Here is a 25,504-nt window from a genome sequence, read left to right on the forward strand (position 1 = left end):
GAGGTGAGGGCGCGGCGGCGGGGTGCTGGGGGGCCGGTGGGGTTGGGGCTGCCCGCCCCCTGCAGGGTGAGGTTGGCTGTCGGCAGCAGCTTGACCGCTCGGCACTCAGGCCCGGAGCTGCTTGACGGCGGCTGTCCCACGGGAGCCTGGCCCGGCCCGGCCCGGCCCAGCGGATCCCCGGCTTTGGGTTATGTTGTTACGGAGTTGCTCATGGTGACAGAAAGTTGTCTTTGATGATGAAAGAAGCGTCTTGAGCAGCAGATGCCACTGGCTGGCATTGTATTTGAGTTATGTCTCTAGGAAGTTTGGTAATCCTTATAAAATGGGACAAAGGCAACAAGAATCTTCAAGCTTACAGGCAGCAGTTAGGATGTTATTCCTGTCTACAAGTTAATGGAACAAAAAATAAAAATAAAAAAAAATAGGGATAGGCTTGACAGATCCTCTCGTCCCTTCTTCATACTCCTAGCAGATCAGATTGCCCCCTGCTGAACTCAGTCGAACTCATAGTGGAGATCTCATGATCTGTGAGGAGAGTAACTGTTCACAGAAATCACAGGATAGGTTGGGAGGGATCTCAAGGATGATGAAGTCTTCATGTCTAAACTGGCATTTCAGTAAGGGTGGGAAGGAAAAAGCATCTGCTGGAGCAGAGTTAGCTGATGCTGATGTTAACTCAAAAAGTAGGGCCTTGGGGTCCTGTGATTTATGCAACAGTTGGAGCGCTCTGGAGGGAGAATCTGGGGAATTTTACTTTCTTTTGTTTCATAGCTGCATTCCAACTTGAGGCTTCTTTTGTAGTATATTTAGATGTCATTTGGCCTGTCGTTAAAGAGGGTTGATGTTAGATGCCTTCTTGTCTTTCTGTGATGATACTGGTCTTTGTGCTGCGGGACTGCTGAAAAGTCTTCATTCGGTTATCTTTTCCCTAGGCTAAAAATTGCTAGCTTCTTCAGTGTCTCTTGTAGACCATGGTTTTTAGATTTGTATTGTTTGTTCCAGTAGCTTTGAAGTGTATGGGAATAAGGAGAGCTACTTAGAAGCCAGGTAAGTAAGTGCTTTGCAAGAGCTTTAGTGGACAGGCCAGAGTTGTCGGTTCTTTCTGCCCTTTGTATTTTGCTTATTGCAATGAAGAAATTGAAGAATCTTCTGACAATAACTTGCTCTTCTGAAGGGTTTTCTTGCAGTAGGAAAGTAAGTAAATTGGTTTTGGTTTTAATCTGATCTCTTCCTGGTATGAAAACCTTGTTATGCAAAATACCAGTAGAGTTTAACTGAGAATTGGGTTATTTCACAGTAGAATAAACACTTCATTAAGGAAGTTTTGCTCATTGCAGTCTTTATTTCACTACAGTGCTCACTGTAGTGATGTTTACAGTATTCTTCGTATTTATGTTGCGATAGACTTGAATACACTTTAGTACACAGTTTGCATGCATGCTGTCAAGCTATACAGCACACTTAATTGTATAGGCATAGTAAAATAAGATTTATGAGTTTATAGTAGACAATTAGCATTTATTGCATATTGCACAGGACTGGTGGGTGTACCAAGTTGTAAAACAGATGACTTTTCAGAATTTAAGGGAATGAGTTATTGCTTGGTAAATATGCCTTTGAAAAGTTGTTTCATGCTTAAATATTTTGAAAGGAAATTATAAAGGTTAGATCCTGAAAGATCGTAGATTGCTCTGAAAGTAACGCCTCCTTTTTATTTCCATGGAAACTGGCACAAAGAGCAAAATAACACTTTTTAATACAACTAATTTTCAACTACAAAACACTATTTTTCAGCACATTCAACACCATGAGCTGCATATTTTTGCCAGTGATAAACAAGAGCCTGCATGCCACATCTTGTAAAAATATACGCCAGTGAAGGTGACACACTGTTGCTGCTGTTTGCTGCTGCTGAAATGTACCACCCACCACATCACTATGCTCACATCCACTGTTTGCTCTCCATCAGAGTTCAGTAAGTGTCGATGAATGTCAGTGGTTGCCATTTTTCTGCATGGAGGAATTCAATTCCACACCTTTGCTTCATCTACACTTCTGTGTCAGACACCATTCTATCAGACTGCCCCTCTGCTGCTATCTGTCACACAGCAACAAAATGTAATGGAATGTTGGTGGGAAGATTCAACCTCTACTGCCATACCACCAACATCACCTCTGATGTTGTTGGCCAACATAATAAAGTAGGAGGCATTACTTTTGAAGCAACCCTTGTATTTTAGTATCTAATTAAAATCATCTGTGGCTTGGACATCTAAATAATGAGAGTGTACTTTAATCTTGAATGAGTTGAAGAGCAAAGGATCACAGTTCATAGTTTTCATCATATAACTATTAGCGTGTTCAGAGTGAGAACTAATTGATACTAAAAATCTAGAGCTAGTGAATAAAATAACATTTTATGTTGTGAAATATTTTTATTTCATACTTGTGTCCATGTAGGAAGTTTTATCTGAAATAGACCGTTAGAAGGCTATAGTATTGTCTTGATAGTTGTTAATATGATCTCATGATTATTAGTCATAAATTTGAAATGACAACTACCATTTAAAATCTCTGTAAGATGGAGCTGCTCTGTTGAGAATGAGTGTCTTGTCTTTTTTTCTAGTCAGAAATCTCTGTGTCCAAAATGAAGGGCACAGTTACATATTTTGAAAAATCTCAAGAACATTAGTACTGAAGTTAGGATGATCAGTGACTTTATTCTCTTTTTTGTGGTGCAAGTTACAGTATATTTCTTGACATTTAAAATTGCAGTTATTTTTTAGCAGCTTGAAGTTATAATATTATAGTGCTTGTGCACTTTCATTTGAAGTTTTCATAAATGACATTATCATTAATTTTTTTGTACCTATATAAATAAAAATTGGGAATATTGTTCTATTGATTGTGGGATTTATTTCCTTGGGAAGAATCATCTGCCCTCATCACAGTTTTACAGAAAAGAAAATAGAAACACAGTTCAGAATGTGCTTTTCAGCTTAATATCTATTCTGGAATTGGTGTAATTGCTTTTAGACACAGTTTAGTTCATTTTTAGTTGGAGTTGATAGAAGCTCCTGCTGTAGAAGTTTCATGGAAATGTGTTTTGGCACTTCTGTATACACTTTTGGCGTATACATACTGCCAGAGATGAATTTAGGTAAAATATTGTGCTGGAGATATTTCAAAACAATGAAAAAAGTACGTGATGACAACTCTGGTTTCTGTAAAGGAAGGGATATGCAGTCACTTGAGATGTTGGTTATTTTCAGAAGGAGCCTGAAGGTTTGCAGATGCACAGCAGATGTGTGCAGGTAAATTTACTTGGGCTTTAGAGTGATGAAAGGTTGTAATTATACTAATAACATTTATGATCCTAAATTAAACTAAAAGGAAGGAGGATTCATTTTCATATTTTTCCTGCTGGTCACAGATTTGAGCACAGAGTAGCTTATCAAGGAGGAAAAAATTGTTAGGTGATGGAAGCCATTGTCTTTTTCTGAGATAAGCTTGACTTGACCAGCTGTAGCATACAGTGTGCTAAACAAGTGTCGGAATGTATCATAATGGAGGACAGTGAGGGCCTCAGGCTGTTAGAACAAAAGGAGATGACAGCCATTTTAAGAGATTTTTCTTGGGCTCTGTCTCTCAGCGTAACAGTCAGCAGATGCAGGCTAACAGTCACTGTGTGAGATACCAGATTTCTGAGTGAGAGGAAGATCATAGGATTTGTCTTTTCTGTTCGGATATCATTTGAGCTGAAAAAAATTATATGATGCTGACTGACACTGTTTAAATGTTCATTTCAAAAAAATAAAAAATTAGTGAAAGTAAAAGTAGTAGCTTAAAGTGCTGGTGAAACAGTTTACATTGAAAACTGTTGGTACTGGATGGAATGTGGTTTATCTGGAATGAGATGTGATACAGCTTGTTTTGTGTCTTAGAATTGGATTAGTTTGCAGATGTTCAGGGAGTACAGTATTCACCTTTTTAAAGGGATGATCTGCATTTAATTCATGTTTTCCTGTATCAGAAGTCATGGAGTTGTATATATGTTTAACTAGCTCACCTTAATTTCATTTGTTGTGTAGTAAAATGCTGAACTGTATTCTCTTTTTCACTCACTGGGGGTTCTAAATTTTAAGCAAGAGGTATATGGTATTTTAGTTTGTAACTCTTAGTTTTGTGTAATGAATGATATTGCGTAGCTAGTCTGACCTCCAAAATAGTGGCAATGGTAAAGCTTCCAATATGACTTCTAAAAACTCAATTCTGTGTTCCTCATAAACAATTAGAAGCATAGGCAACTGGAAGTGTATTTACGAGGCATTCAGGAATTAGATGCTGGCAGCAGTGTACTGCCAGCGTTACAAAAAAGCTGTGCTTTGTGCACCTCTAAGTAAGTACAAACAGAATTTACAGGAATATTTAAAAAAACCTGACAAAATGCACGTACTTAACATCAAGGAAAAACGAAGTAATAGCATGAAATAATAATACGTTGCTGTAGTACCAGGTGGTCTAATGGAAGAGATGAAAAAGATGGGATCCCCACCAAGAGATCCTTCCTTAGTGGCAGTCAGCCCTTAAATGAGTCTAAGAAGGGTGGAGCCAGGCTTCTGATCGCATGGATGAATTGCCTCCACCTGTGCTCCCAGTGCTGACGTCTCTTCTTCTAGGTGCTCAGTGACTGGTTCAGGCTGTAACTCAGCAGTTCTTAGACACTGCCACGTAAATGGGAGTTAATACATCAATTCACGTAGAAATGGAAAACAAATTTTACACTTACAGATGTTTTAAAATGTTACTATGTTATCAATTGTTTCATTGTTGGGAGTTGCCAATGCTACCTCCATACTTAAATTCAATGGAAAATCTTTTTTTTTTTTCCTGTATGTGTGGTGTTGGCTTTCATATTTGTTTAGGAAGTTTATAGCTGTAAGTTTTGTTGTTAGCATTCTTACTAGCCATATGAGAAAAAGCTTTTAGTTAATTTTAAGTTAATGTCACATGTCCTGTTTTGGGGTCCTGAAAATAATGAAATAAACAAGTTCATTACAAAACTTGCAAATTCAGCCTTTTGAAATAATTTGAAACGAGCTACTCATTTTCTCATTTTTGGCATTGATAAGCATTCTGTGCTTTTGTTGCAGTGAGCTTTTTTTTTTTTTGGATCATCCGGGATTATGATACCAAGGTGTATGATTTATTCAGAAACATGTATTTTGTACAGTGCTGTCACTTCAGCTTTGCAAAGAGCACAGTGAAATGAATAAGGCTCTGTGCTATGTCATGGTTTCTATTTTGAACAAGTCCTACAAACTTTGTAGAGTTGTGAGAAGAAGTCGCAGCAAGCACAGCCCAGTCGGAAGGAAGGAGAAGATAAGTCAGGGCCCAGGGAGGGGTGGAATAGTCCTGCCCTTCGGGGAGCTGTAGCCTAAGTGTGGTTCAGTGAAGAAGAGACACAGATGGTATACTGCACAATTTTTTTCTTTTTTCCCAGCTATTAGAGAAGCATAATACTTTGCTTGATAGTTAGTATCTTTGGCTGATGCCACAGTCCAGCGGTTCCCAAGAAAACTCATTAGTATGTTGGCCACGCATTTCCTAAGTCTGTTCTCCATCTCTGCTGCTGCCAAACCTCCTCATATGTGTGACTGCATCTGCGTGTGTTTGGGCAACAAGCTGCAGTGGTTGCATCTGTCAACTCTTGAAAAATTGTTTTCTGTCCCACAGTTGTGCAATATTATGGAATGCTTTGAAATAATGATTTCACTGTTTGTAAAATATAATTCTTTTTTTTTTTTTTTTTTAAGTTTTGCCTTCATGCAACATTTTTCTCTTTAAAAAAAACAATGCCCCCAAAGAATATAAGCATTATTTCTTGATATTCGTGTTGCTTTTTTTGTGCATATACTGAAGCAGAATGCAAAGAGTAGATGCAGTGTTTGCTTCATGATCCTGATCAGGAGCAAATGTTTAAACGCATAAATACATTTGTTGGTAAACTTTCTGGAGTCTGGTATAAACCAAATGAGCACACATTGCTGAAAAAATAAAAGTACCTCATAGCTTTATCTGTCTGTGAATTTTGGTTTGTTCCCACAGCAAGATCCACCGACAGGGACCTTTCTCATAATCTTAACTGTTGTCAAAGTTGCACACACAAGGTGTTTTATTAGTAACAGAATCAATGGAACTAATGAAGTCTCACTTCCGACTCATTTGTCAGGAAAGGTGTTTGTTTGTTTGTTTGTTTGTTTTTAAATGCAAATATTGAGCACCCTCCTAAGTCACTAAGTCCATCTGATTTGGTCACCCCTGCTTCTCTCCTGTGATGTTTCCACACCATGGCGTTCTTCGCCTTTCTGTCCATGCATGGTTTTGGTTGGTAGATTGGGGCAGAGTTAGGCAGCGTGGTTTGCAGCTTTACCCCTGTAATGAGCCTGTTTGAAACTCAAACAGAGATTCAACTCAAATCAGCAGGGAAGGAAGGTGAAATGGAGAGATTCAGTCATACAGATAAAATGGTTGCAAAAGGCTGCCTTATGTGGGGAGCTGAGACAGAAATGATCCTGGTTTTTGTCTTTCTTTTTGCTAGGCCTTCGATTAAAGACAAATTAAAAAAATCTTTAAAGAGTATTTGTTACATTAAAGATATTTAATGGCTGCTTGGCTTATGGCTTTTACTCACTGGCAATATTACTACAGTGGAAGTTTTTTTTTAATATACTTAGCTTTCCTTTGCTGGAAATCTGTGTTTTCTAGTGTGTCTGTAATGCCTCATCATTTGTACAATACTTAAAATGTTCTTAATGTAAGCTAGAAATTGAGATACAGAAAAGTGTGTCATTACAGGCCTCAAAAATCACTTGCTACAGTTTAATGTAGAGAGAATTAAGGTTTTTTTCTTGTTTCTGTTTGTTGTGGTGAGTAATGCCATTGCTTTGCACAAATAACATTCAGACCTGTAAGCTCTGTTTCCAATTCAGCTATGCTTTGGTTTTAGTTCCCTTGTCTGGGCAATGGCCAAGTATTAAATTATTTTTTCATCTCCATTAAATCAAATGCAACTGATACTTATTCTGCTCAGAAAGTGAAAGACATTTTCCCAAAGCTAAAACCATTACTTGATTTCTTGTCAGCTCTCTGCTTGCCCCCCCTGCAGCTGCTTTCCTTTCAGAAGTGAGAGGCAGATTGCTTCTTGTTGATGTGAGATGTTAATTGCCATCATCCCACTATCCATGATTTTGTAATTCTGGGCTTGCTCCCTCTGAAGCTTTGGGTCTAGGAGCCCAGGATATTGCCATCTTCTGATTTCTCATTCAAGCTCTGCTGATGGTGAAAGCTGGTAACTTGTGGCTTTAGTATGCCGTCTGTCTGCTTCCTGCTGTGCCCTTCTATACACAAATGTTTCTGTACTTCCTTTTCATGTTACATTTATTCATTGTTTCCTTCCTATATTTACTTTGTATGTTGTCCAGGGCAAAGTCCACACTTTTATTCTTTTATGTTCAGAAGTTTGCGTTGCTCTTTGAATACAGTTCTGAGATCTTACAGAAATAAAGATAAGATTTTGGGTTAATTATTCAAACACTTTCTGTTTTTAAAAAAAGTACAAGTAGATATATACATATTTTTCTTCCCTGACCAACATCTGAAGAAATTACAAAGTATGGTATAAAATAATGAGACCTCAGTGACATTTATTTTACTTTTAAGACTGTCCTCTCTCTCCAAATGAAAAATGCCAGGTAAGACATAAACAACTCCATGACTGTAAATACAGAATGTAAATGCAGGTAAGTGCATTTAAAATGAGCAATTATTTTTCCCCCATTTCCTCTTCTGACTGAATCAGCAAGTTAATGTTAAAGGATGTAAGGATGTTAAACAGCCTTCACTTCAACCTCTGTCCACTACTGTTTACAAATGAAAGTTTCTGTTCTCTCTTTACTGTTTGGTGACTTCTCCTAAATGCTCGTAACCATGAAGCTAAATGGTCTCCTGTGGGTGTGTGTTACTTTTGCCCCCAGCTGGCTTCTCAGCAAGTGCTAGGGCAGTCACCAGTGACCTGCTCTATGTGCAGTACATTTATAGGTGTATTGGGATGTATGCGTGAAGGTGCACAACATCTCACCTTCAGTGGTCTTGCTGGAGAGCACATCTAAAAAGTTGCCAATAAAAGGATTGGTACAGTTGCCTGTGCAGTTTAAGTTTATCCTCGTTTTGCTTGTGCAGGTTGAAACACAATCTTCGTAGGGTCTGATATTGTGCTCCTGTGCAGTACCGCAGCCTCATGCAGTGAGTGGTGCTCTCAGAATGCGTGTCTGCATCTGTGATTCTTGTTTGTGTTCCTTGCTTCATTTTCTGCCCCTGACTCCTCTCTTACTGAGCATCTTTCAAAAGTTAATATGGAACTGCTGGTTTTCCAGTGGGCTTTCCTTTATAACATAAACTGAGGGAAGTGAGAGTTAAAAACCAGTGCTAGCAAGAGTCATATAGAAGGCCTTTGTCATGGTTTTATGATTTTGGACTATCGGTATTCCACATCATAACATCATGTAGTGCACTGGGAGTTAAAGAGTTAGGTCTGGGCACCTGTCCCGGAAGAAAAGAATTACTATGTTCCCCAGAAGACTGTTTGCTATTCTGTTATCATTTCTGCTCAGGGGGAGCAGATAAAGGCCTTGGTAGGTCACCTGGCACTCCCTTTTCGATCGTCACGCTTTCCTCCCTTCTGCTCATCCCGACCAAATCTCACTGTGGAAGGCAATTTCTGCGTTAGAATTCTGTGAAGGTTTACAAATTATTCAGGTTTCTAGTCGTTCCAAAGGTTAGAAAGTGAGAGTGTGTGCAGCCAGTTTCTTCAACACAAAAAAACGAAATGCTAACCTGATCTGTAGGGGCTCTGTGGAAGTGGTCAGAGAGAGTGCTATTGTGCTCTTCTGGGCAGTTCACTTAGAAGGCAGCAGAGCTCTTTGACAGGGCTTCTCCCACCTCTTGTCCCCGAGACACTGGGTAAGGCAGAATAGCCAGGGACGTTGTTCTTCATAGCGGTAAGCTGGAGGTTGACTTGACCTGTCTCATCAAGTTGCTGTGTAATTGAAGTGCTCTGAATCACCTCTGGAAGAGCCTACTTATGTCTGATAATTATGCTGGAAGCTTAAGCAGGCTGTCCATCTAAATTAGACACCTTAATTAGACCCAGTAAGTACTGATATTCATATCCTTTCTGCTTTTTAAAACTGATACGGACCTTTTAAAGCAGCTTAGGTAATTGGATGGGATGAGTGTTGACTTGGTATTCAGTGTGAATTTGAACATCAGGATAGTGTTATTAAATATCTAAAATACTTTGCATTAATGTGAGATTTTTTTTTTTAAGAATTGGTGGCTTTTCCATTTTGCTTTTAAGTTCCAGATTTTTAGAAGTAAAAATAGAATCTGAATTTACCTTTAAAGTACAAAAAATTCTCCCCTGACATCTGCTGTATTTTCATGTGTATGTATTAGAGCTTTAAAGCTTATAAAAATGGAGGTTATCTTATAAAAATCTACTTGAACTTATGGATAGCAGGTATCCTGGTAAAAAAAAATGTATATTTGTTCTGTTATTCCTGTTACAAATATGCATGTAGACTGTATTTTAACGTTTCAAAATTTTCTTTTTTTTCATGTTAGCATTCATGACCGATTTTCTACAAACATTTTAGGGCATTAATTCTTGGTTTCTGTTTGCCTACTTGATTAATTGTTTCAATTAAGTTGTTGATAATAGATCTGTTGTGAATTGGGTTCTTTGATTTTAGCACTTCTTTAATCATTGCATTAATACATTGGTCAATATATATTTTTTTCTGGTAAGATGTAGTCGTATTAAAGTATGAATAGTATTTTGATGAATGTTGCTATGATTGTAAATCCTATTGTAGTTCTAATGACAGTATCCTGTGTCAAAGTGGACATCAGCATCAGTTGCCGTGGCCTCTGTCAGAAAAGTCCAGCTCCTGTTTTTTTCACAAGTGTAGTGGTTTAATGCTTGATCTGTGGATGAATGGATGCAGTGGGAACTGCAGAGGAAAAAAGCCTGCAAATGATGGAGTGCTTGAGAAGGGCTACAGAGGAATGCATGACAGCACATACTCTTATTTGTATTATGACATTTAGGTGTAAAATGTGCCAGCAAAAGATATATTTGTGTATGTCAGTTCTGATATAATCATTTTTCTAATTCCTATCTTCCAGGCACAGTTGGTTGATTTGAAGTCTGAACTGACAGAAACCCAGGCAGAGAAAGCAGTATTGGAAAAGGAAGTCCATGATCAGCTTTTGCAGCTTCATGCTGTCCAACTTCAGCTGCATGCCAAAACTGGTCAGAATGTGGATTCAGGGGCTATTAAGGCAAAGCTGGTGAGTACAGTGGCTTGAATGGAGGATTGTACTTTCCCCTTTCCCGTCTTCAGCTCTTCCTTGCGAGTTATGAATAAGCTGATTATAAATTTTCATGCTGAAGATGTTGGAGAGAGTTAACTTTTTTGTTTTTTAAATAAGATTTATTGTTAGTGGTTAGGAACCATTAAAAATAATAAGAATGTAAGTAAATTTTATGTAGAACTTTTCTGAGCAGTTTATTAAAGCAAAGTAAGAAAATATTGTGATGAATTATAATGCTCTTATGGCAGCAGAAGTAGTGAAAGATGGTAGCTTCCAATGTAAAAACACTACCAAATCTTCACATGTAATAAAACAGTCTAGAAGGAAAAAATCTGTTCTTGCTGTAGCAAGAGTATAAGAGTAGGAATGGGATTGTTTTGCCATAGAAGGAGATGGCAGATCACAGTCCTCTCCATTGGACTTTTTCTTTCAGAATGCTACAGATGCTCTCCATTGTTATATTCAACATACTATCATAAAAAGACCAATAGACAACTGATAATTTTGTGAAATATGAGTTTGAGAAACGTAGACCTTTCAAATGTATACCAGAATTTAATTGTGGAACTTGTTAGCATTGACTGATATCCTGAGTATAGTATGCCTTGTTACTATCTGCAGCACAGATTCTTACTCTAATACTGATACTTTTAAAATTAGGAAGTGGCGTAATGCTGACTGTTCTGGTTTCTAACTCTTTGCATAATTCAAAGATTACCCATCTAGCTGTTTTTAAAACTGCTTCACAAGTTCCTTCCAAATAGCAAGTCTCACCATCTGTGAAACGTTAAATTAGTCTCCGCTATTTTGTCCTGTTAATTAATGTAAAATAAAACACAGTAATAGGCTCTCAGGCTCAGAGGCCATCTAGGCTGTTCTCTAAATAAGACTTTCCCAAATTCTTTCGGTTTCACATCCAAAGGGTGTAACTGAATTACAGCTATATTCTTACATCTACATATTTGCATGTTCAGTATAAAGAATAACATTTTCTGGATTATCCACACATAATTTAGTCTGAAATGAATTATAGCTTATGTATGATAAAGGTTTTTTAGAGCCATTATTAACTGGACAGGTAAATAAGAATTAGTTAAATACCACTCAATATTCTAAGTGTTAGGCTTCAGGCTAACATGAAGCAAAATGTTTAGCCAACCAATTTTTAGCACGTGATTTTCATTCCTAAATTTTATTAGTGAGACTTAACTGCTGAGTGACACAGTCATACTTCTAACATATTTCTTTCTCCTTACTTTGTTAGAAGCAATTTCTAAAGATATATTAAATCTCCATGCAAGGGACCTCAGCTTGTTTCAGACAGCTAACAATAAGTACATTTTTTCTTGTATTGCTTCAGATTTTATCCATGTTGAAGTTGAATTTGCTAACAGTCCAGGCTGATATTCTCTCCTTATTTCCATGTAGTTCCTTCTTTTTTTATAGACTTGGGGGCTAATTTTTTGAGTTTTTTTTTTCCTTTACCTTTAGGGATTTTATAGTTTCAGTGGAGTGAAGCTCGCTTGTAAATTCTTGTAGATAGAGAAAGCTGTGAAGCTTCATATAGCTTGAGCAAGCAAAATTGAACTGTCTTAAATGACAGTAAAAATGAGAAGTCTGAGTTTTAGGTAAATAAAAACTGGTCATGCTGACCTGGCAGTTAGAAGTCTCTATGCCAAAGAGGGGGCTGTGTCAACAGTATTATGCGGTGTGAGAATAAACTGCTTTTGTAGCAGATAATTTACTGCTTTCTTTATTAACTGCAACCACTCTTCTTTTGTATGTAGATTCTTAGTATAAATATGGGCACTATAAGCTGTAGGTTGTAGGGGTGATGTGTTTGCTTAGTCTAAGCATGATAATGTTTTTAGTATAGAATGGAGTTGCATAATATATTTATTTTCTTGTGCGTAGCAATTTATGTATCTTTTTTTGATATCTCTCACCATCCTGTAAATCACTATTGTAAAATGTCTTTTGTTATGCTTTCTGAAATGAAAAAATCTATTGTCAGTATCAAGTGCTGTATTATAGAAGACATATTTGTCTGTGATACGTTCAGAAAACTGCCGTATAGCTTATTTACCTATCAGTTAAATGGCTTCTTAAATGTCAGAACAGACAGGAAGTAAATTGCCTTCTTCTGCTTTTTCCTCTCAAATATTACAGTGCTTTTCATGTTATTGTGCTGTTCTTTATAATTCTTGGTATTTTAGGAGAAAGAATTGTTTTCAATACTATAGTAAAGTTAGGGTGTTTTTAATGATAATCACAATGAAATACCAAAATTGCTACTAAAAACAATTACAGCAGTTTGATTTTTAAAAGTTCTCTGTAATAAAATTTACCTGCTGGTAAATTTCTTTTGAAATAGATTTTTTACTTTAATGCACTTCCTTAAAGTTCCAATTACCTGTTTCTCTAATTATGGAACTCTTTTCTTCTGTCTTAAGTCTGTCCTTTCTGTGGATGAATTGGTAAGTATACTGATTGCTCCCTCTCCCTTTTTTAAATGATTAAGTGCTTTTGTTTTGTGTGACAACTTGTATATATTGGCTTCAGAAACTGGCAAGGCAGATCTGTCTTGTCCCATCTTCCTGTCATTTGGCAAAATGCTGCATAAAGAACTTTATTTTCATTTTTAGATTCTTTTCTAACTTTGATACAAATTTCCTAAGTCTGTATGTATATATTTATTATTTTCACAGGTAATTTAAGCTGACATCTCACAGTGTGGTATTCTGACAAATTATTTTGGCAACATGTCCAAAAGTTTTTAAGATGTTATACAATTTCTAAAGCAAAGCATGAGGCATCATGTGATGTACTGTGTTTTATACGGGATATTTTTCAAAAAAATTTTGATAGTTCTTCCTTATTTTCTCTTTTTTCAGTTCTTTTTATGGGTGTGATTTAATGTACGTTTAACAGCCTGTAGATAGAAAGAAAAAGTGATGCAAAGTTCACTTCTCCTTTTCAGTCTTTCCCAATGATAGACTCGAGAATTTTCAAACAGCTTTTCCATTTTTATTACACTGTATACCTCAACCTCAATATCATTGCTCCTTTTTTGTTTTTTGTTTTTTTTTTTTTGGTAAAGCCACTGGACATCTGATAGCTGTAAGCTTTGATTCTCAACATGGCAGTTGCATTTTTGCTTTCTTACTTGTATTAGCAACAGAAAACACAGTTCTTTATATTTACTAAAACTTTGTAATGCTATGAGCACCAGAAAGCAAGAAACACAATTCTTTAACATGCTTATTTAAAAAAAAAAAAACATATTTGGAATCTTTTATCACATTTCACACAGTTGCTCAGAGCAAGACGTATCCTTTCAGTACATCCTCTGTGATTCTGTGTACTTCAGACCTTCAACTTTTCTTCATGCAGTGATCAATTGGAGAGGGTCCAGTGGCTTCTGGGTCTCAGAGCAGCAGTCACAGTAGTAGAGAAAATAGGAAGAAAACTGGGATTATGTTGTTCCTCCTATTTTAGATATACCATTTAAAATGCATAATTAAAAGTTATTCCACATAGGAAAATAACAGATGATTTTCTTTTAAATTTAATTTAGATAATGAATCAAATTCAGAAAAAAATCAGTGGAAAAACTCGGGTTTTAAACTGACTACTTTATGATATCTAATGAGAAACTGTTATGTATAAAGACTGTACATTCGTATGCCTGCTTCAAATTCTAGTCCTTTCTCAAATTTTCAAATAAAAGGAGTCCTAAAAGAGAATGCTTACACAGACAGTGAACGTACTGTTCCAGCACCCGGATGCAGTCTTGGCAATATGTGTATAACTAAAATAAATGCTAGCTGCAGACAGACTCTCCAGCTGATGTAAAAATGAGTATTGTGTCTGAACTGCGACATTTCTTCCAGCTGAACTATGTGTCAGATGCAACACAGTGTTTTGGCACCCTTGAATTTCTGTAATTGCCCTCCAGCTGCTGCCAGTAGACATATATTAAAATAGCCCAGAACCATCATTACAGCACGGAGAACTGGAATAGTTTTAGGAACTACTGTTCTTCAAATGTAGATTAGCCAGAATTCTTGATTTATGAGTATGTTCTGCAGGTCATAAAGAGATCTATTGGAAAGTAGTTGGAATCATCTCACAAGACAACTCCAAACCCAAGACAGAGACCAGATGTGTCTGTGTGGCAGGTTTTCTAATGTATGTATTGAGTCAAACCAGATGTGAAACTGGGTCAGTATAAGAATTACTGTACTTGCAAGCAATCTCTGTTTCACACTTTTTGTGTGTGCTAGGCAGTTCTTGGCCAATACATAGAGATGTGTAATGTATCTCGTTAGATGAATTGAGTCCAGGTGTTTATCAGATGAGGGAGAAGTAGAGTCCTCCAAATCCACAGTTGGCTTTCTGGCAAAGGGCTACAAATGCCTACATACGTGTTGTGAAAATACCTCTTTTTGGTTTCTATATAGCAACCTGGCTTAATTGTTCAAAATGTATTACCACAATCTATATCTGTTGTTTTGTTATCCACGCTTGGAATAATGAATAAATATATTCACCATTTCTTAAAAGATTTGTCTTGCCAGTTCTGTAAAATTTTGTTTCTGTCTTGTTACTTCTGTAGTAGCACCTCATGGTTTTATTTGTTTAATAGTGTAGTTGACACAAGTACAATAAACGCTTTTTAGGTACTCAAAATGTCTTTTAAAATGCATTTTAGTGAACTTAGTTCTTATTGCTTTTTCCAGTTGGCAACCATAGTTAAAATGGAACAGTAATAAATCCTCTGTGTCTACTGTTTTCATGGTTTGCTGAGTTTTTGTTGCTGCTTTGTAAAAGAGATATAAAACAAGATACAAGAGATACAAGTAATCAAATGTACTCCTCCTGTAGCTGATTTAGTAGGATAATGAGTTGAGTTGAGTGTGCTAATTCCTTTTAGTTCCAGTGGTCTGGGTTTTACAAAAGATGACAGCTATACATTATCTGTACATTTGTGGTGGAGCACTATGGAAGTAATTCTTATTTGCATAATTCTTTTCTCATGGGGAGGGGAAAGATAGTGAAGAACGATATATTTCTTTCTTTCTTTCTTCCTTTCTTTTTTTGTAATGAAGTTAATTTGTACTTATATCTCTTTAATTTTGTCAGGGTGAGTACCATCATATATAAAATCTCTAGTCTTATTTTTGTTGTCTTAGGACACTAACTTGGAAATATCCCTGACATTTCTTGGTTGTTTGCATGATAATAATGGTCATTTTAAGGACTTACAGAACATGTAAGCATATTAAAAGCTCATTAAACTACTTAAAGAATATTATCCACTTGAAAAAAACAATCTGTTCCCTCTCATTGGATGAATCTCCCATCTTAACACAAGAAAAAGCAATAATGATACTCAGACTCTCTACAGAGAGTGGCAAGGAGAAGTGCTCTTGCTTATTTCAATCCTTGGACTTGAAGATAGTATGTGCATAATGTGCAGGAGTTGTAAGCAGGATAAAAGTAATGTTGAGAGCACAAAGTTGAGTTCAAGGCCACCTCTCCTCAGAAGTAGTTAGAGTAGCTGCAGTGACAGAGTCATTTTTGTTTCCTGCATGTCCTAGAAATATAATTATTTCACACAGAGATATTAAGTGCTTTTTTATTATAAACTTTGATAAAAGTTTTCTGACTTCTTCTTTTATTATTTTTGTCTTTTAAGGAGAGAGAACTTGAAGCTAACAAGAAGGAAAAAGTGAAGGAAGCTCAGTTGGAAGCTGAGGTGAAATTGCTGAGGAAGGAGAATGAAGCTCTTCGTCGACACATTGCTGTTCTTCAGGCTGAGGTTTATGGAGCAAGATTGGCAGCCAAGTACTTAGATAAGGAACTGGCTGGAAGGCATGTAAAATCAATCCATGTCCTTAGCATGAGTTTTAGTCATTATTACTACAAGACTTTTGTTTAATACTGGAGAGCATATAGCACAATGTGCTTGATCTGTGCCTAGCATTTCTTAACACCATGACATCATAACATAACACCATTAACATCATAACATCAACAAATATATATAAAGTCACAGTTTTTAAACGGTTAGAGAGACATAAATAGACGCTGTAGGTTTCTTGACCTTCTATTATTCTGTTATCAAATCAGACTTTTCCTTGTTCACTATCTTCTCCACTGCAACCAGTAAGTGTTCTGTAACAGCGTTTGTTGGTTTCTCTTTTCCTAGGTTTTGTACTGTGTTCCTAAGTATTAGTGATTAATACATTACAGTGACCACAATGAAGCCAGTAAAAAATCGTATTATACTCTAGAAATTCAATTTAAAAAATTCAAGTTTTCCTTTTGGGTAAATCACTGTGTTACACAGCCTTCATGAGTACATTTTTAAGAATGAGTTATTCTTGGTTTATTTATAAACCTTTGTTTCCTTAACTTTTAAAATTGTTAGCAGGAAGGATAAGTGCAGAGTTATGTTCTTGCAAGAAAAGATTCTGTGACATGTCTATCTAAAGTATACGTGTAGTTGTCTCTAATAACTTTAACATATAACTGTGATAGCTCAAGCATGGCAGTGCAGATAAAGTAATGTCAGTTATGCTGGTTTAAATTTAGCAGCAGATGAGTGTGATATTTCTACAACATAACTGCGATAACTGGCAGTAGATAACTCTGGTAAACTTAGATGCATACAATTCTCATCTATGTTAGCAGCATGGTGTTACAATTATGCACATATTCCTAAGCTCTCCAGTCCCATTAAGGTCTACAAGGATCCTTAGAGCCCACACTTAGGGCTCGGGGTGCCCTGTGTGTTGAGGTGGGCTGAAGATATCGTTATTCTCAGACACCCGGCTTTGCAGCATTGATCTTGTTTTACTCATCCCACTCTGTAGCATCTAAGTTGTCTTTTTATCCCTGCAGAAGTGCCACAGAAAGCAGTACAGAAATTGCCTTCTGTACTTATTTTATGGAGACAGAGATGGTTCATGATGAGGCAGTTCTGATCTGACTGAAATTGATCAGTCGCTTTATCTCTGTTGGACATCTATCTTAACTACTATGTTCTTGCATTGTCCATCTAATTGCCAATTAATTTGCTTGTTATATTTGTGTAGTGATTCAGCAATGTATTAATTCTTATCTTGCCATAAGCACTATTAAATACATTGTACTGAGCTGGCAGTTTGAATTTTTTCTTGTGGGTCTGCTGCCCTTACAGCTAGATTTAAATTTCCTCTTTAAAATTTACATTACTTATTCCATCTATTATGGGGTTTTTTTTTCTCTTTTCTTCTTTTTTTTTTTTTTTTTTTAAATTGAAAAACAAGATAGCTGCATAAGGCTTCTGAAGACAGTTTTTTGGACCCTCTGGTCACGGGGAAAGCCCAGCCACTTCTGTGTTTTGCAATTTTGTGTGTACTTTGTGTTTAACAGGTTGTGCTAGTCACATAAATGGTCACTTCTGTAACTCTGTTTATTCTTTTCCTTTGCATCCCCAAAGGCAGGTCCAAAGTTAAGAGTTAGTAGGAAAAGTCTCGTATTTGCAGTTAATTAGACAAGGAAGAATCTAAAAATGCTTCACATTACAAAGAGGAACCATAGGGTTGTGTTCTTGTTTTTTTTTTTTTTATTTTTAATAAAATTTTCTGGATTTTGTGGGGTAGATAAGCTATTTACAAGCCTTTTAAGCTTATGAAGAATTGTATATATGCATGGCTGTTTAAGTTTAACATGCTCATCACTGTCACAGCTCCTTGCAGTTACAGCACTTACATAGTCACTGCATGCTGTAGTCTGATGGAGTGTAAGTTGTACAGTGCACTGATTTTAAGTTGTCTTAAAATATGTTGTTATTCTCTTTGTCATTTGTAGAGTTCAACAGATTCAGTTACTGGGTCGCGATATGAAGGGACCTGCTCATGACAAGCTCTGGAATCAGCTTGAAGCAGAAATACACCTTCATCGTCACAAAACTGTTATTAGAGCTTGTCGAGGTAGGAATGATCTAAAACGACCAATGCAAGCACCACCAGGACATGTAAGTTGAAAGAGTGACTCATTCCTCTGTAAGTTCTGATATTTGAGGAAAAAAAGATAGGAGTTATTTCTTCGATTTTTGTGCTTATTTTCACTTCACTTTTGAGTTCTTTTAACTGTCACTTTTATATATGTGTAATTATTTTGTATTGTAAAGTGGTTTGTGTTAGAAGGGACTGTTAAAGATCATCTGTTCCTATGCCTGTTTCTTCTCCAGGATAAATAACCCCAATGCTCTCAGCCTTTCTTCACAGGAGAGGTGTTTCAGCCCTGTGATAATTTTTGTGGCCCTTCTTTTGGCCCACTCTTGACAGGCCCATGTCTCTGTTATTCTGGGGAACCCAGAGCTGGGTATCTTAAAGGACAGATCCATCCTGAATAGCATGTCTACAGAAGTGACCGTGTGAAAGACATTTCTGCTGCTTTACCTAAGACTACTCAGTTCTTTTGAAAATTGAGTCTCTGCTGTGTGTAGTAATATGAATTTACCGTGTGTAGCCTTGGTAGACATTGTCTTACCTAGCCTAGCACATGAACTGTTAATAATCCGCAGCATTCAGTGCACAAAACCAAACACTTTCAGGAAATGGCATTACTTTGATTGACCTGTTTTGAATATCTTAGTTGTTCAGATGGGTGTTAATACTTACGTTCTTAATGGCATATAAAATATGCTTTATGCGTGTGTATGATTTTAAGGATATGCACAAAGGCAACAGCAAAATAAATAGCTGGATTAATTTAGCTTCTTTTCTAGTCTTGAGTTGAATGGCTTATGATGTACTTTGTTTTTAATATAACAAAAACAAACCCTTTCCTGGGACTGTATTACATCTATCATTTGATAAGCTTTAAGTTATAATTTGTCGTACAACATCCAACAGTGATCAACATTCCTTTATGTAGTCCCTTTATATTTCCAATATATGGCTACTTTTCCTGCTTTTGGAAGTTACATGTATTTACAGCACTCATCACTGAAATAATTGAAATAATTATTCTTGTCAGAAGTGCATAATGAGAAACCTTTTCTGATTTTGTAGCCAATCTGTAAGGGGACTCTCAGGATTGATGTGCCTGGTGCTGGTCTGTTGCTGATATACTGTCCTTCTACAAATAATTAAAAAAAAAATCAGGAATGCATCACCTTTTGGTTCATGTGTTTGTATCTACAGTTTATTGAGTTTTTGTGTGTTTTGTTTTGTTTTGTTTTTTATATCAAACTAGGATCCAGATGCCTTAAAGAAGAGTCAAGGCGTTGGTCCAATCAGAAAAGTTTTGCTAGTTAAAGAAGACCATGAGGGACTAGGAATTTCAATCACAGTAAATGCTTTATTTTTCATTACAAAGAAGAAGCAATTTAAATTTGTACTTCATAAAATGTAAAACAGTGAATATATTATTAGAGCACAGCAATCAAAAAGGTTGCATTATGTAAATCTGTAGCTATGGTTATGTGAGACTTGAAGAATCCAACTCATTTTGATAGATTGTAAAATCCTTAAGTTTATGTAAAACTTAGATGTTCAATGTTTGTTTTTGGCTTAGGCCCTAAGTTTGAAATTTGGCCGTTCTTCTCAGGGGAGAAGAATTAAGAGAAACATCTCATACCATCTACTTAAGTATTCTTTTTGTCCAAAACATTCTTTCTTATTTTCTATAATAAAAGTTGAAATATGCACATTAAGAACAGCGACTAGAATGCTGATTTTCTGCCAATGGACATTTCAGCTGATTAAAATTCTCGTTTTCTGTAGGGTGGGAAGGAGCATGGTGTTCCAATACTGATCTCTGAAATCCATCCTGGGCAACCTGCTGATCGATGTGGAGGACTACATGTTGGTGATGCTATTCTGGCAGTAAATGGAGTTAATCTAAGAGATGCAAAACATAAAGAAGCTGTAACTATCCTCTCCCAACAGGTCAGTTGGGACCTGCTAACAACAGGCAAATTTATGCACTTCCTTTATTCTGCCTATTGAGTTACCTTGAGTTTTAATGTTTTCAGTCAGAGTATTATTCCTGAAGCTCCATCGCCTTACGCTGAGTCCTATTGTGTCTTGCAATTTATGAGAAAAAGACTGGGCCAATACTGCTTCAGTTAAACCTTTGTCTTGGCCAATGATTCTTTAGTAAGGCTGGTGGAAATCTTCTTGTTACATCTCCCCGTAGAAATAATTATTTAGTGATGCCTGTTTTATTATTTTATGAGTGGATAGCCCCAACTAAACAGTGTTTCTTTTGTGGTCTAAAATCTTGTTGCTGCATTGCTTCTTGTTTTCAGACAATTAGTATGTCCTCTTGAATTTATTCCTATTTTGGTTTTATTCTAGAGAGGCGAGATTGAATTTGAAGTAGTGTATGTTGCTCCAGAAGTTGATTCAGATGATGAAAACGTAGAATATGAGGATGAGAGTGGACATCGTTATCGTTTATATCTTGATGAATTGGAAGAAGGGGCAAATTCAGGTTCTAATAGGAAAGAAGTAAATGTGGATGTCAAACCCTCACAAGGTAACCTTTTTCAAAAGTGTTGTATTTAATTGCGAGGTCTCAGTGTGCAAGCCAGTTTCTGGAGAACACTATTCTTGTATTAATTGTAATATTTATCTTCTGTTAATTCATTTAACTTACTAGTAAGTTGTAAGCCCTTTTGATTGGTCCCTTACTCATTGGCCTGGTTCACTTAGAACTGAATTAACTGAACTAATTTTTGTGGTTTTTGTGTATTGTTTTTTTCCTGATCTCTTTTTTCCCAATTGGTTTTATTTTTTCCTGAGTAGTCTAGGTGTAGTTAATTCCCCGTAAGCCATTATTTTACTTTGTTCACTTCTTCAAGTATGTTTTTTAGATCAGAGATGTGTGTCAAGAGTTCATGTTTTCCTTCTGTAGTGTTTTACTGAAAACATTAGCTTGTATTTTTAGCAGTCTTTTCAGGACATTTTCTAGTTTCTGAAACAAATCTCACTAATCTGCAATTCCCAAGGTTACTTCTCCTCCTTATATAAAATTTCTTTTTTCTTGCAGTGTTTGATAAGAAACCAAGTATTGATGGACATGAAAATGGAGAGCTGGGAAATTCAGTTGAAGCTTCATTAGAAGATGCTGCACCCAAATTAACCCGTTCTGCTGAGTCTTTATCCTAAAGAAACAAAGAAAGAAACAAACAAAAACAACTGGACAGATCCCATCTTTGGGAACAATTGATAATCAATATTGACTGCTCCGAGTTTGCGTATACAAATGTAGATTGTAAAATGGTAATTAAAAGTCAAAGGGAACTGTTACTGTTGCCTGGAAAAAAGGCAGTTACCTCAGGGCTTCATTGTGAGCAATTCTAAGTGTGGAAAATTGTCTTTTGCTTGACACAGAATGGCTACTTAACACATAGCATGTGAAATTAATTTCCTTTTAATAATAAGCACCAAAGCATGGGATTTCTAAAAAAGATAACCTCAATACCTTCAGCTTTTAATTCTTTCATATCCCTAAGGAAGGAAAATAAGATGTGACCAGCTTTATTTTCACCCCTTGATATTTTAAAGGGACAACCAGTGTTCAGTTTGTTGCAAAACAAGCTTTGACTCTGGAAGGTGAAGGGGAATTGTATTTTTGCATACCTGAATTTTCCACTTGGCATTTTTGATTTGTAACTTTCAAAAATAATGTGGGGTTTTTTTTGTTTTGTTTTTGTTTTGTTTTGTTTTCTCAGAATAGCAAAACTTTCTTACTTAAGCAAGACCATCAAAACCCAAATTCAGCAATGGAGTACTTGTTAGTTATGACCCATGACAATTTTATGGGTGAGCTTTTTGATATTATTCTTTTAATTAATTCACTGCTAATTGTTCCATATGAAAATTGCTCCGAGCATATTTAAACAGGGTATTATGGGGTTTTACAAACAAAAATTAGTTTAAAAAGACATCCACAGTTATATGTGCCCTTTGGTATTCTTTTCTGAACATCATCAGTTCAGTGTGCTTTCTTGAATGGATGTGGTTATACCCGTGTGGAGTTGTCTGAGTTGGTCATTATTAGCTTGAACTTATGAAATGCTGAGTACTCTCAATAGGTACTGAACGTATTTCAGATCAAAATAATCTTTAAAGAAGTGAAAATAAAGTGCATAGTACTTTATAGGAGGTGCTCAGAATTCTACAGTGTCTGGCCCTATCTGTTACTTTTGGGCAATTGTATTAACCTGTAATTTTCTTACTGTTGAAAGAGAAAAGATATTGTTTTTGTAACAGCAGTGTATCTGAAACTTGCTTTTAATTGGTGTACATCTAAAAGCCCATGGCACGGTTGCAGATGGAAATGTTGAGGGTGGCTTCTTGGCCAGTTTCTTATATAACTGTAGATATACAAGAACTGACCTTGTAGATCTTTAGGTGAAATGCAACTTTTTTTCCATACACAAACTCTCTTTGTAATCACATTTATTATTTCACCCTGCTAAGATAGCTTTCCTATTGACTGCTTTGCAGGCTGTTGGACTGTAATGTGAAAAGATTTTATTATGTGACAGTGGAACTAATGTGAAAAGACATTTTTGCAAGTGTTAATGGGTAGGATATTACATACCTAAAAAGAAACCTGGATGGCCTTTAGAGTAACATCAATTAATTTTACCTTCAAAATTGTGATGTAGAACACAGTTGCTTGTTTCTCCTAGGAGCACTATATATATGTTAATAGAAAAATCCTAAAAATGTATATACTTTATTCAAAGATTTTTCTATTTATAAATCCCTTAACTTTGCTATTTACAAGATTGTTTTGTGTGTGTGCTTTTACGCATGAGTTCCATTCACTCAGTGGGGTTATTTGGTTCATTTTTTGTAATAGCCCTTCTCACATGGCATACTGTTTGAAGGCTTTTAGAATAGTCAAAGTTGTACAGTTTTCACCACACAGGCACTAGTATTTAAAAATGAATCTGTGTAAAGAAGAAACAGGTCACCAGACATATTTCTTGTTCTGGTGCATCAGAAATTACAGGCATGTTGGGTACAAATTAGCAGATAAATCTACTGCTATAACTTCATGTTCAGATTGCTGTGGGGTTTTTTTAATTATTTTTTTAATTATTATTATTATTTCTTTTTCCTCACAGTTAGTAAAGTAGAATGCAGTCTGAAATGGTCAGTGGCCTAGAACACTCTATGCTCTCTGGTAGAGAGTGTAATTTAAAGCCAAGTAATAATTTTACTGTCTTTGAAAATCATAGTGGTATAAAATTTTGCTGCAGTTGTAAGAAGTAAGGCTGGCCCAACTAGTCTAATAGCTTTCTAAAAGCACTGAATTTGCCTGCACATTTTCCCTGTATCTGAGGGAAAGATTAAATTTTTTATTTATTTGCTCCTCCTTACTTTCTGGCGTAGCTCATTTTCCATTTAATCCATTGATCCATTCCAGCCTGAGGTGGGAGAATATTTCTGGAGTTATTTTCCTGACATTCCTTGTCCACCTGTTATGATGCTGTATACTTTTCTTTATCATCTGGAAGTTGCTGGACCCTTTCTCTGTTATTTTGTCTATTTTTAATCTACGTATGAGATCAACAGAAGGCAAATGGCTGAGGAGAATGACTAAGAGCAGACAAATCAGGTATCAGTAAATCATCACTGTGTTTCTTTCCCTGCAGTTTTTATAATCTTTGTTTAGAAAGCCCTGAATGGGAGGAATTTGCACAGACACTACAGCGTGGCTGTACTCCATACTTAGTACCAGCTGATCTAACATACTTGTGTGCTGTAGTCATACTGATATGCTTTGAGATTAATATTTAAATTGAGAAAAGGTTTGCAAGTTGAGATTTCCAGATTCAGTAGACAAATGTATATTTTTCCTTTGTCAGTAACTGGAAGACTCAGTCCTGCTGATCCCCAGAGGTTGAAAGAAATAGACTTGGAAGAATTTCCGAGGAAAAGCAGTATTCAGACTTCATTTTTATTTTTAAAGTGTAAAACCGTTTACTGGCATGTATATATATTTTTACTTCAAGAATAAAATAGTATTCTAAAGAAAACTGCATTTTTTTCTAGTAGATAATTTCTTGCCTATTAAAAAAAAAACAACAAACAAACTTCATTGAGACAACTGTATTTTAAGTTAAAGGTAGACAGTGCTTGTTGGCATCTGGGACCAGTGTTAATTAAGAGCATGTTAGTTAAGGAAAGTGCTAAATGGCAATAAATTTAACTCTGATTAAAGATTATGTAGTGTTTCCTTTGTAGAAGTGTGTTTGTGGCAGTGAAGATGGTTTGTATCCACCTCAGTATATGTTAATCTACCGTTATATCAAATGAAATCCAAGTATTTATTGTATGTGTCCAAATATCTATAGTCATTCCTATAGGAGGTATAACATTTAACAACAAATGTATCATATCTAGTTAAACCGAATATATTTTTATTAGCCTGTAAATACTCTTCTGTACTTCAGTGATTTCTGTACCTAATTCAGACTGATATTTCATTTTCTTCTGTTTTTTATATATAAAATATAGATGCCTACTCCTGTGTGTGATTTTATTTTATTTTTTTTTAACATGTAATCAACACCCAGGTAAAAAGCTGATTATTGTGAGGAAAAACGAAACTGCATAGTGTGAATTTTGATGATAATCTAGTCTTGGCCAGCAATGGTTGATAGCAGATTACATTTTTAAAGAGAATGTCTCAAATATCTTTATTTAGGAAGCATTTCCTGCAGAATTTTTTTCAGTAGGAGAAAAAAGGGCAAAATTTGCAGTGTTACTCTGGCTGTACAATAATACTATAAATATTCCATAGCTTAAAATTGGGGAAACTGCCTTTTTTTGTTTTGTTTGTTCAGATTAACAATGTGCATTTTTTTATTTTTTTATTTTTTTTATTTCTGACTTATATTTAAGTGGTCTTCCCTCCCTAGAGCAGCAAGTTCACCTAGAACTGGATGCCATACAGAGAGCTCAGATAAAAGTAATGGTATAGTAATTGTGGTAAGTAATTGCTTAGTAGTGGTAGTGCTTAGAGATTTCTTGAGTGTATGTGA

The 25,504-nt window shown here is 36.0% G+C and overlaps 1 protein-coding gene across 1 annotated transcript in view; it reads left to right on the forward strand.

The window, feature by feature from the left end:
- The window catches only part of GOPC (golgi associated PDZ and coiled-coil motif containing), a 25,738-nt gene extending 754 nt beyond the window's left edge, over positions 1-24,984 (forward strand). Inside the window, exons 2-8 of the mRNA XM_031552224.1 lie at positions 10,187-10,413; positions 16,139-16,314; positions 18,298-18,463; positions 19,690-19,785; positions 20,220-20,384; positions 20,796-20,976; positions 21,490-24,984. Coding sequence (XP_031408084.1) covers positions 10,187-10,413; positions 16,139-16,314; positions 18,298-18,463; positions 19,690-19,785; positions 20,220-20,384; positions 20,796-20,976; positions 21,490-21,608 — 1,130 coding nt within the window. The 3' untranslated portion in view covers positions 21,609-24,984. The remainder of the gene's footprint in view (positions 1-10,186; positions 10,414-16,138; positions 16,315-18,297; positions 18,464-19,689; positions 19,786-20,219; positions 20,385-20,795; positions 20,977-21,489) is intronic.
- Positions 24,985-25,504: the final 520 nt, after the last annotated feature.

The sequence above is a fragment of the Meleagris gallopavo genome, chromosome 2 (genome assembly GCF_000146605.3).
Source record: "Meleagris gallopavo isolate NT-WF06-2002-E0010 breed Aviagen turkey brand Nicholas breeding stock chromosome 2, Turkey_5.1, whole genome shotgun sequence".
NCBI lineage: Eukaryota > Metazoa > Chordata > Aves > Galliformes > Phasianidae > Meleagris > Meleagris gallopavo.